At 37.1% G+C, this 10,770-nt stretch overlaps 3 protein-coding genes across 6 annotated transcripts; 1 reads left to right on the top strand and 2 right to left on the bottom strand.

Moving 5' to 3' along the window:
- Nucleotides 1-346: 346 nt before the first annotated feature.
- LOC137832808 (non-specific lipid transfer protein GPI-anchored 11) lies at nucleotides 347-1,854 on the bottom strand. Its single transcript, XM_068641160.2, has 3 exons — nucleotides 1,368-1,854; nucleotides 1,172-1,204; nucleotides 347-658 (listed from the first exon to the last, which is right to left on the bottom strand). Exons 1-3 carry the CDS (start codon nucleotides 1,723-1,725, stop codon nucleotides 522-524), a joined length of 528 nt encoding a protein of 175 aa, XP_068497261.1. The 5' UTR covers nucleotides 1,726-1,854; the 3' UTR covers nucleotides 347-521.
- A 379-nt stretch (nucleotides 1,855-2,233) lies between these two features.
- On the bottom strand, nucleotides 2,234-8,007 carry LOC137832802 (Protein phosphatase 2C family protein). Of its 4 annotated transcripts, none has more exons than XR_016521803.1 (10): nucleotides 7,556-8,007; nucleotides 6,806-7,411; nucleotides 5,984-6,687; nucleotides 5,663-5,793; nucleotides 5,200-5,266; nucleotides 3,939-4,016; nucleotides 3,403-3,569; nucleotides 3,119-3,262; nucleotides 2,824-2,952; nucleotides 2,234-2,500 (listed from the first exon to the last, which is right to left on the bottom strand). XR_016521803.1 is itself a non-coding variant. In XM_068641149.1 (10 exons), exons 1-10 carry the CDS (start codon nucleotides 7,761-7,763, stop codon nucleotides 2,339-2,341), a joined length of 2,406 nt encoding a protein of 801 aa, XP_068497250.1. In that variant the 5' UTR covers nucleotides 7,764-7,979; the 3' UTR covers nucleotides 2,234-2,338. The 4 variants fall into 4 exon arrangements, 1 of the variants encoding a protein (XP_068497250.1); XR_016521805.1 differs by having other exon boundaries at nucleotides 3,939-4,060; nucleotides 7,556-7,979; XR_016521804.1 differs by having other exon boundaries at nucleotides 3,939-4,055; nucleotides 7,556-7,979.
- A 986-nt stretch (nucleotides 8,008-8,993) lies between these two features.
- LOC137832806 (chlorophyll a-b binding protein CP24 10A, chloroplastic) lies at nucleotides 8,994-10,633 on the top strand. Its single transcript, XM_068641158.1, has 2 exons — nucleotides 8,994-9,555; nucleotides 9,906-10,633. The coding sequence occupies exons 1-2, from the start codon at nucleotides 9,329-9,331 to the stop codon at nucleotides 10,453-10,455; spliced, it is 777 nt and encodes a 258-aa protein (XP_068497259.1). The 5' UTR covers nucleotides 8,994-9,328; the 3' UTR covers nucleotides 10,456-10,633.
- Nucleotides 10,634-10,770: the final 137 nt, after the last annotated feature.

The raw sequence follows: 10,770 nt of genomic DNA, 5'->3' as shown, positions 1-10,770 counted from the left end.
ATGACATGAAAAACAATAATAGTTTCACCAAAAAAAACCAACTTCCATTAAAAATAATTGCCAAAGTAGATCCATTTTGAAACACTTAACTGCTAGAGTTAAATCTTCGAAACACAGCCTGCAGGACCCATGTCTGGAAATAATTTTGCAGAGGGAGTTGGTTGAGTACTTATGGTGCTGACAATAAAAACCATATGAGAAAGAAGCTTCCCATTTGGTGCCTAGTGGGTCACTCATGTACCATAGTTGTTATTGGCTTTCGTTTAGTCATTACAATTCATCCACAAACAAGTTCTCCCTTGTGTCTCGTGGCACACGTACTAGTCAACAAGATACAAAGCACATGCACATTAATATCACTTCATATAATAATAATGGTAGACTCACTCATATACATCATAGAACATAAATATACAAGCATAGAGTAGGTTCAACACACTTAATGTTATCTACTTCATTAAGTCTAGCAGAAGATGGAAAAGTCAAAAAGACAGGAACATCTCTCATGTGATGTCCCTACCTCAAAATGAAACGAGAAACACAACAACAAAGAGGCAAATAATAAAGGATCCAGGAGTTGAGGCTGCGTTCCCAGGAGTTGATGATGGAACTACACCTGGAGATCCATTTGCACCAGCAGATGTTGGAGGAGAGAAACCTGCAGGAAAATTTGTAGTGATTCAAATCAGAAAAACCAGTCATGTGAGAGATCGAGAACCTAACAACATTGATCAAAAGCCTTCAAAATATTTCACACAACACACAATAAAGAACAAACATGCATAATTGACACGCAGAAGATATATGACAGATAACAGCTTTTTATTTTCCTTCCACCTTGCTACTACATTTCACTATTAATAAAAAACATGAATAAATCCAGTAATCTCCCAACCAAACCCAACATCTTGACAAAGAAATCTTGAAGAACAATTAATCATGCCAACAATTGAGTTAATAATCGATAATGTTTTAGTTAATTTAAAAACTGTCTACAAAAGGTATACCCAGACGATTAAATACAAAAGAAAGAAAACAGATGAAAAATTGCCCTTAAAACTTTGGGATGAAGCAAATGTACACCCCCAAAGGCCAACATTTAATTTGGTATAAAATTGAACATGGAACCACAAAAGCAAAGATGGTAAATGGCATAAACGTGTAAACATACCAGGAGCAGGAGCAGGAGCAGGCGAAGCAGACACTGCAAAAAAAAAAAATCTCATTACCGACATAAACCTAGCAAGAGTCGAAATTTATGTTCGACAGACCGTAAAAAAGAAGACTTTGTGTGAAAATACTCTGGCCCGGGTGACAAAGAGGAATAAACGCGAGAGAAAAAGCAAATGGGTAGAGGAAAAACTAACATCCACAGTTGGAGAGAGAAGGGGTAGAGAGTTTGCAGGCAGCTGGGAGAGTGAGAGCCTTGGTGGTGTTAATGGGGAAACCGAGCTGACCGCTAGTCTTGAAGGCCTCGCAGAGGCAGTTGGGAGCGGTGGTGAGCACAGTTTTCAAGGAAGAGCAGCATTTCCCCTGAGGTTTGGTTCGGGTGCTGCCGTTGGAAACGAAGGAAAGACAATCCTCCAAGGTAAGGACGACGGTTGAGCAGTCGGCGGAGGGTGCTGGGGCATGGGCGTGACCCTGGTGTGATGAGGCGGTGGGAGCCACGTCAGCAGCCCAGATGACGGCCACGACGCATGCAATGAGAAACCACTTGGGTGCCATGAGCAAGGCTGTGTGCTGTGGGCTGTGGAGATTATGGGGTTTCAACTCTCACTTCGTCTCTGTCACTTCTCACTCACTCCCTCAGTCTGAGCTGGAACTTCGAACTCGCCCTTTATGGAGATTTAGGCTCCTTTATTTACTAATCTTGGCCATTTATTTATTTACTAGCACACTTTAGTGTTTCCGATTATTAAATTGTTTAATTCAGTGATTAAATATGTTTTCTTTTGATAATTTTCGATTTTAGTCTTTTTAAACGTGTAGTCAGAGACGTAGTTTGTGATGTACTAGTAGTACGACGTGTAAAAGTTCTGAATATAATTGTGCAGAATTATGCTACGAGAAAAGTGCATTATTTATTTTTGCCTTTCAATTTTTTATGTTCATTTTAGCAGTGTCCACAAGAATAAAGATGACTGAAAAGTATCTTACAGAATAGATAGGAAATATAAAGTGTTATTGTCCTGCACAGGAGGATTGCACCGATCCCAAATAAGAGGAGAAACCATGAGAAAAAAAAAGTTACTACCATTCAGTATCATGATAAATTCACACATCTCTTGGGTTGTATATACAGATGGAACATATAACATGACAAAAATATGGGAGATAGCTACCTAGGTTGAACTAATGACACTATAACGGTTACATCATCAAGCTTGCCACCGACATATCCCACATAACCAAGAGCTTGGGCTGCATCAGAAAAAGGACTTCTTAAGGATGTTGATCTTCCAACATCTTGTGCCCTCACGGCCAATAATTCTGCTATTTCCTGCATCGGCACAAGTAAGCATAAGCTGTCTAGTGTTTTGGAGTTTAGACTCAAGAAGAACCACTTTCATTAGCACATGGAAATCATGATATTGACCCTGGATTATGAAAAGATACGTTTCAACAGGGTAATTTACAATAGCATATTCCCAAATGTTGTCAAAAGGGAAAAACTAATTGGTTAGCATTTGTGTTTCTCAACTTTGGATAGTTGAGATGATGAGTTTAAATGATAATGATATATATCTACATTTTATATAATGTTGAGAAGAAAATCCTTAAAAAGGAAACGATACACAGAACCAAAATTAGAAGGGTATGAACCTGAGGTGTCAAGCTAGCTTGTAGTGATTTTGATATAATAGAGGCGATTTCTTGGTCATAAAGATTGTCGAAGAGGCCATTCGTGGCAGTAACTATCACATCACCATCGTGTAGATCGATTGTGTAACCCTGAAACCATGGTTTAACGAATGTTAACTATTTGATAATCTAAAGTTCTCTTATGTCACTTGTAAACTTTAGAGCCTCACTGTTCAAACGGTGCATACATGAAAAATGTTTCCAAATATTAATCATGTCAGGTGAATGATTGGATGCTAAAAGTTAGATTGTGTACCTCAATGAGTGCTGAGGGATTATGTCCTTTAACTATCTGCAACGGAAAGTTGAATTCATGAAACATTGGAGTTGATTTTTTAAAGATGAAACCATTTCTTATGATGATAAATCCGGTGTTCCCAACATTGGCTGAATGAAGCACCTGAAAATAAATTGCTGAAGATGATTTACGTATTTGAAAAATATACTGCAGGGGGGTTAGTTTTACATTTATTTATACTTTTCTGGCTGCTGAGATGAGACCAAAAGTAGAATCTATCTCTGCTTTTAATCGCCATATACCTGTCCATCAAAATGAGCAACCAAAACAGCAGATGATCCTGGAGTTTGTGTTTCAGCAGCACCTCTGATGATAACTTCTGCAGGTTTTATTGTTGAAATGTTTTCATAATTTGACACAATATTTTCACAATTTTCAATGAGTTCCCTGATATACAGTCCAGCATTTCCTGCATAATTATCGAAGGTGAGTAAGTTATAAGCATAGAACAAAATTAAGAAAGACTACAGATCAGAGCTCTAATAATAGCAACTGGCAAGACATGAGAAGCCTGATGCTAAACACTATTCATCCAATCCAACAACAGATGAAGATAGTAAATGCAGGTTCAGAATTATCAAAAGGGAGAACAAGCCTAATTTCAAGATATGGCACTAGCTTATTAAATGGGACCATTGTAGTAAGTAACATGCTAACATTCTAAACGGAAATTCTGTACCACACTGCACTTCCTTAAACAGACACAAATAAGGGACAAAAACAAGGGCATATTAGTGCAGTAGTTTTAATGGATATCCAAATATTGTAGACAGAATACCTTCAACAGACCACTGACCAACTCCATCAGCTACAGCTAGCCAGTTTTGCTGAGAAATGAAATAAGCATCCTCCCTACCTGTCAATGCCTGAAACTTGTTATTAGTTGGCTTATCATCTGTCCTTCAGGATTCAAGCCAACCATCACTTAAAATGTCATGCACAGGTTCATGATTATATACATACAATAAACAAGTCAGATTCCTAAGCTAGAAGTATTTGCACATTAGGCCATTGCTTCCTATACCTATTAAATTTCGAAAATTCCAGAATTGCCCTTTACTTGGAAATTTGGAATTTAAAAATATATTTTGGAAAAAGGAAATCCATAATAGATTTTTTGCCTTCTGGAAATGAAATTCTAGAGTAGAATTAAAAAACCAAAATTCCATTCCGGAAAGGAAAATCCAGAATATAAATAATACACTCTAGAAAACAAAATCTGGAAACATATTCCAGAAAAGGGATTCTAGAAAACAAAAATCCAGAAACATATTCCGGAAAGGCTGTTCTGAAAAGTTGTTTTGAAAAGCCTAATTCGGAAAAGTGTTCCAAAAACCCAAATTCAAAAATGTATTAGGGAATACCAAATCTAGGATACACCCTCCACTCCTATTTAAAAACTAATAAAGACATTTTGGTCATTTTGCGTCAGTGATAAGATGCAAGTTCAAATTTATTGGGTGCTGCAAGCAAAAGCTTCTAGATTTGAGTAAACTAAATAAAGCATTTGGGAGCACCAGCTTAAACAACAAGATGACATATCCTGCTGACCAGAAATAAGTTTGTCATTACCCTTCAAGTGTCATTACTTTCCAGTAGAATTTAACAATTCTTATTTTCTTCTATCTACTGCATGTATACATTTGACACGAACACTCCCAGATTTATTTATTGTCAGTCTTCCCATAAATTTGGGTAAAACTCTTTTCACTTAAAAACATCAAACATATCAATCATACCAAAACAAAACAAGAATTATCACAAAAAATATTTTTTTAATTGAAGAATTGTATAAAAAATGGAAAGGGGAAACAATCACGAATTCAGAGTAGTGATTAATTAATCATGGAGGAGCAAACCTGATTTTATACCCTAGAAATATATAGAAAACACAGCTTGAAATCATTCTCTTTTTTTTTAGAATTTGATTTAACTAGGACACTGAAATCCCATCACGGATATTTGTAAGCTTAACATGCTTCATTCCCATCCCTATAGACTTGGAAGAACGAGTCTTGATTTTGAAGTATGGAATGTACCTTTGAGGGATGAGGCAAGCAAGCACCACCAGAAACTAGGTAAAGCTCCGTTTTTGAAGTATTTGTCCTGTGTGCATGCAAGTAACCAGTGCAAAGAACCATGAAACAGATGTCATTTCCAAATTCCAAGATGTTGCCATGCATCAAACCTAAATATTTGCATCTTTAATGATTTGGTTTTTAGAAGAATATGATGATCATTGGGAGCTATTGTACTTCATTCCTTACTAACAACAATGTATTACTTGCACCATATACAACTTCTATAACACTCTGCATGATTTGAAAATTATCATTGCTTTTATCACCAAATTCGGTAAGTAGATCATGTTAAAAAACATTCATATGGAATAAAAAGGGAGAAAGTTTCGATGGGTGGAAATAATTTCATATATCAGTGTTGTTGGCCATGAAGAGGGAACATAATTTAGAATAGAGAATAGAAAGAAGATTGTTGGCATACCGGTCACTAGCCACCTCAACTGAATGTATCTGTGACGTAGTAAGCTGTGATGAGTTTTCATAATCACTTCTTTCGGTATTGTCAACATCTGTGATGTTTTCCAAATCTGAGGATGGTACCTCATCATGTAACTAAACACGAAATTAACACAGAAATGATATTAGAAACTGTAGCATATGAATCCAGTAAAAAGCAGTTCTTGAAGGGAATGCTTTCATCCGTTAGGGCCAATATAGTCGAATAGCTAAATGTACTCAAACAAAACAACGTGCACAGAAAAAGTAAATTTTAGCCTTTGTAAGGAAAGGGAATAAGACTAACCAATTCTGACTTTCCCGGTTTACTTGCATCAATCAAATCATCCACAATGAGGTGAGTTGCTTCTTCATCGTTAGCAACAAGTTCAGACCCTAAAGAAGTGGATATTGGCACCAATTCACTTAATTCGGTATCAACACCACCAGTCAGGTTGTTTGTTTCACTATAACCAGCTTGTTCGGACCCTAAAAAAGTGGCTTGTGGCAACAATTCACTTATGTCAGCATCAACAACGGCATTCAGAATTTTTGTTTCATTATAACCAACTTGTTCAGACTCTAAAGAAGTGGATTCTTGCACTAATTCACTTAAGCCAGTACCCACAGCAGGAGTAAGGTTGTTTGATGCACTATCACCAACTTGTTCAGACTCTAAACAAATGGATTCTGGCACCACTTCACTTCCATCAGCATCTTCATCACCAATCAGGTTGTTTGATGCACTATAATCAACTTGCTCAGACTCTAAGAAAGTTGGGTTGTTTGTTGCAGTATAATCAACTTGTCCAGAGTCAGACTCTAAAGAGATGGATTCTGGCACCAATTCACTAATCTCAGCAGCAACAGTGGCAGTTGGGTTGTTTGTTGCACTATAACCAACTAGTTCAGACTCTAAAGAAGTGGATTCTTGCACCAGTTCACTTAAGTCAGCATCCACCGCTGTAGCCAAGTTATTCGTCACTCCATCTACACCATAACCCTTGCCAGCTGTAGAGAGATGAGCAACTTCAATGTTAGCCTTCTACCTGACAAACAGAACAATCACTATTAAAAACATCAATGGATAATGTTGACTAAGAAGACACTAAATAAGCCGCAGCATCACCTTCGTCCTCTTCAACTTCTGCAGAAGCGCCACTCTTCAGAGCAGAGACAGCGTCAGACTCTGGAGCAACAGTTGAAACTACAGCTTCTTGATCACTATCAAGTTCCGAATCTTCCTCAGACGCACTCAGAAAACCATTACACTCAGCACCAATATCTTCACTAAAAATTTCTTGATGACCATCACCATCCTCCACCGAATCCAACTTCAAATGCCTATCATTGATCACTGGACTCCCATAATCACTATTAAGAACAACACTCTCTTTTTCCTTCACGGGAAGCAGAGAGTGTTGATCAGCAACGCTAACTACTACAGTCGAAGAAGACTCAACATCATCCTCTAATGTACGATAAACATCAGTGTTCAATTTTTCAACACCATCACTCACCAAAGCTCGAACACCAGCTTTGTCTTCTTCCACAACACCCTCACGAGCAAGCTTTTTTTTGTTCGATGCATCTAGTTTTTTCTTTTTGTTCAATGCATCAGATTTTTTCTTTTTCTTCAATTCGTCTGTTTTTTTCTTTCTGTTCAATTCATCTAAATGTTGTCTAATCTCGCTAGCAGTGCCGAATCGGAAAACAAAAGTACCATCAGAATGTTCTGCCAAAATAACCAGAAGCGCGAGTCCACATTGATCAATTCAGAAAAATAAAATAAAGCCCAGAAACCAAAACCGAAAATTAACATGAACCCAAAAGATAAAAATGAAAAAAGTAACAGTCTTTGAGAGCTAAGGCAGCATACCAGTGGAAGAGAGAACATCAAAATCCTCAGGATCAGAGTTTCGCGAAGAAGTGGCATTGGGAAGCATGTGGGTATGGTGCGTGAAGGTCACCCAAGGTTTGGGAAGTGGATTTGGAGCATAAATTCGAAGCCTTTCAGAAGATTTTGGTGGAAGATCGCAGCGTGGTAACCAGAGACAATGGAAGCTTCTGGAGAAGAGATGAGCCATTTCATGAAGTTCTATTTTTTCTTCTTAAATTTGAAAATTTGTTTTTGAATTTTGTATTAAGGTGTGATTTGCATTGTGGGTTGGTTTAAGAGAGTGATGAGGAGGGTGGACCAATGGAAGGACGTGTGGACAACAACAGATTACAGACAGAAACAGAGGAAGAGCCATTCCTGAAACCTCTGCACCTTACATCCATCCATTTGATGATTATGTCGTGTTATTACCTTCCAAAAACTCGTATTATAAGTTAAAAGTATATTACAAATTTAATTAGAAGTGTTCAAACTGTAATAAGTTTTACCATTTGATTCACCAAAAAGCAGAGTCTAATTTAACCTATTAATATTATTCTATACATTTATATATATCTATGTTTACATGTTCAATGAGTAGGATTTTCATACCATGTTAATGATGCATCAGTAACACGTTTTTCTTAGCATATTTTTATTTGCAGCTACACTATTAGAAATATAGAATTATGAATAATGACTCATTAAATAAGAAACAAGACTCAAATAAATTTTTAATTAAATTTTCGTTGATGATAAAAAAAGGCATTTTTAATATTTTTCTATTATTTATAGTAACTACTTTTCATATTTACTCGATTTTTATTAGTTAACCATATAAAAGTATAAATTAAACTTTAAAAGGTAGACTCGATATATGAGATTTGTGTCTTTAATATTATAACATGGATAGTATATATATACACATACATAAGAAACAGATCGATACAAATCATCTTAAATTCCATCAAACAACTCTCTTTTTTTAAAGAAAAAAAATAAAGAATAAGGAAGGCTAGAATTCATTTTTTACAAATTATTAATGGATTTATATAAGCTCTAACATTTATAAATAAGAATGAGGATGAGAATTTGAGAGAATTTAAGTATCTTTGAAAGTTTATTACCTATCTCTTATTGCTGATTAACTTCACTAACTCTACTTACTCAAGGGTAATTGGATTTCTGGTGTCGATCAATCCATTTATAAAGATCCATACAAGATACAAGATAATCAGTTATACGACTCTCACTGGTAAAAATAATGATTTTTTTATCTTAAAAATTAATTTTTAATTAATGATTTATTCTCGAACAACTTTGATGAGTACCATTTGAAATAAAGAATATGGCATAGATTTTTGTGAGGTGAAAGAAGCAGATTTATGGTGATCCACATGTTGGTTCATTAAAAATGGTTTTGTTTGGACGTTATTGTATGGGAAATTATTATCTTCCTAAACATGGACAACATGAAAAGATAGAAAGAAGAAGGTAAGTGGAGGGAATAGGTGGTTGAGTTGTCCACGTGGCTGGAAGAAACGTGGGATGAGGATGGACATCTAGTTCCTATTGGTCCGAAATCTATCCATTATACCTTAAGATTTCTTCTACAGATTTCACTGTCCTACTCGCCCTTCTCTCAGAACTCCTTAGATTCTCTCACACTTCACATCCACTCACACATAAAACCTCTCTAAGTTCTGCATCTGACAAGTTAACCTCAAAACCACCCTCTTTTTTCTCATTGTCTCCAGAGAACTTTATAGACTCATGGCAGCTGCAACATCTGGTGCTGTGTTAAATGGGTTGGGATCTTCCTTCTTGAGTGGAGGAAGCAGGAGCCAAACCCTTCTGGCCACTGCTATTGGAGGCAAACTTGGTGTTGCAGTTAGTCCTAGAAGACTCATTGTGGTAGCTGCAGCAGCACCAAAGAAGTCATGGCTCCCTGGTGTTAGAGCTGGTGGCAATCTCGTCGACCCAGAATGGCTTGATGGATCGTGAGTCCACCCAAATTCCTTCACACTTTTTTTATTTCAAAATGTGTTTTCTGAGATAATTCCATGACTATTCATTTTCTGAAAAAATGTTTCTGAATTAAGTGTTTTAGAAACTAAGAAGACAGAAACGGTTGAAGAGGTGTTTGTTTGCTGTCATGTTTTGTTTTGTGGTGTTGAATGATGTCCTAGCTTTAGGGTGAGTCATCTGGAATGATGTTGAATGTGGTGGTGAGGCATGAACTTGGTGAAGTTGCATATTTGAAATCTGAACACAAATTTTCTTATTTTCTCTCTTCACTTTTTCCTCCAAATTTCTCTTTAGAAATTGATTTATTATGTTTCAAGTGCAGGCTACCAGGTGACTTTGGTTTTGACCCACTAGGCCTGGGGAAGGACCCGTCATTCCTCAAATGGTACAGAGAAGCTGAGCTGATTCATGGGAGGTGGGCAATGGCTGCAGTTTTAGGTATCTTTGTGGGGCAGGCCTGGAGTGGAGTGCCATGGTTTGAGGCTGGAGCTGACCCCAATGCAATTGCTCCTTTTTCGTTTGGTTCTCTTTTGGGAACCCAGTTGCTTCTTATGGGATGGGTTGAGAGCAAGAGATGGGTGGATTTCTTCAACCCAGACTCACAGTCAGTGGAATGGGCAACTCCATGGTCAAAAACTGCTGAGAACTTTGCCAATGCTACAGGTGAACAAGGCTACCCAGGAGGCAAATTCTTTGACCCTTTGGGCTTAGGTGGCGCTACCAAGGATGGAGTTTACATCCCAGATGCAGAGAAGCTGGAAAGATTGAAATTAGCTGAGATTAAGCATGCCAGGATTGCTATGTTGGCCATGCTCATTTTCTACTTTGAGGCTGGACAAGGAAAGACCCCCCTAGGCGCACTTGGCTTGTAAACTACACAATTCATGTAGATAATTGAGTTGAGAGGCTGGAGTTGCAAATGAACCTTTGTCCTGTTTGTGTTACCCCATGACAAATTCAAATTCTATGCTCTAATATGGATGCATTCACTTTATATCTGTACTCTAATGTAGCCACCGTATAAATACTTGCATTTTCTTTTCTTTCTCAGACCAGGTTTAGTTGAAGTCATATGGAAGATTTGAAAATATTGCCAGTGCCTGTCTGTGTAACATAGTCGTATGGAGTTTTAAGTATCTTTTTTATGCACAATTCGGTAAAAAATGTAAAAGATATTGGATTGCCAT

Source organism: Phaseolus vulgaris, chromosome 6, assembly GCF_051622355.1.
Source record: "Phaseolus vulgaris cultivar YP4 chromosome 6, ASM5162235v1, whole genome shotgun sequence".
Taxonomy (NCBI): Eukaryota; Viridiplantae; Streptophyta; class Magnoliopsida; order Fabales; family Fabaceae; genus Phaseolus; species Phaseolus vulgaris.
The sequence above is the reverse complement of the archived record's forward strand: the minus strand, read 5'-3'. Positions and strand labels throughout refer to the sequence as shown.

Bases quoted from the DNA above. Each gene is read 5' to 3' on its own strand.
- LOC137832802 (XM_068641149.1), bottom strand. From the start codon at position 7,763: ATGGCTCATCTCTTCTCCAGAAGCTTCCATTGTCTCTGGTTACCACGC. The intron at 6,688-6,805 runs GTGATGCTGCGG...ATCTCTCTACAG, and splicing joins AGAAGTTGAAGAGGACGAAG to CTGGCAAGGGTTATGGTGTA. The intron at 2,501-2,823 runs GTTCATACCCTT...GTGCCGATGCAG, and splicing joins AAGCTAGCTTGACACCTCAG to GAAATAGCAGAATTATTGGC.
- LOC137832808 (XM_068641160.2), bottom strand. From the start codon at position 1,725: ATGGCACCCAAGTGGTTTCTCATTGCATGCGTCGTGGCCGTCATCTGG. The intron at 1,205-1,367 runs GTTAGTTTTTCC...TTTTTTTTGCAG, and splicing joins TTCTCTCTCCAACTGTGGAT to TGTCTGCTTCGCCTGCTCCT. The intron at 659-1,171 runs GTATGTTTACAC...ATTTTCCTGCAG, and splicing joins TGCTCCTGCTCCTGCTCCTG to GTTTCTCTCCTCCAACATCT.
- LOC137832806 (XM_068641158.1), top strand. From the start codon at position 9,329: ATGGCAGCTGCAACATCTGGTGCTGTGTTAAATGGGTTGGGATCTTCC. The intron at 9,556-9,905 runs GTGAGTCCACCC...TTTCAAGTGCAG, and splicing joins CCAGAATGGCTTGATGGATC to GCTACCAGGTGACTTTGGTT.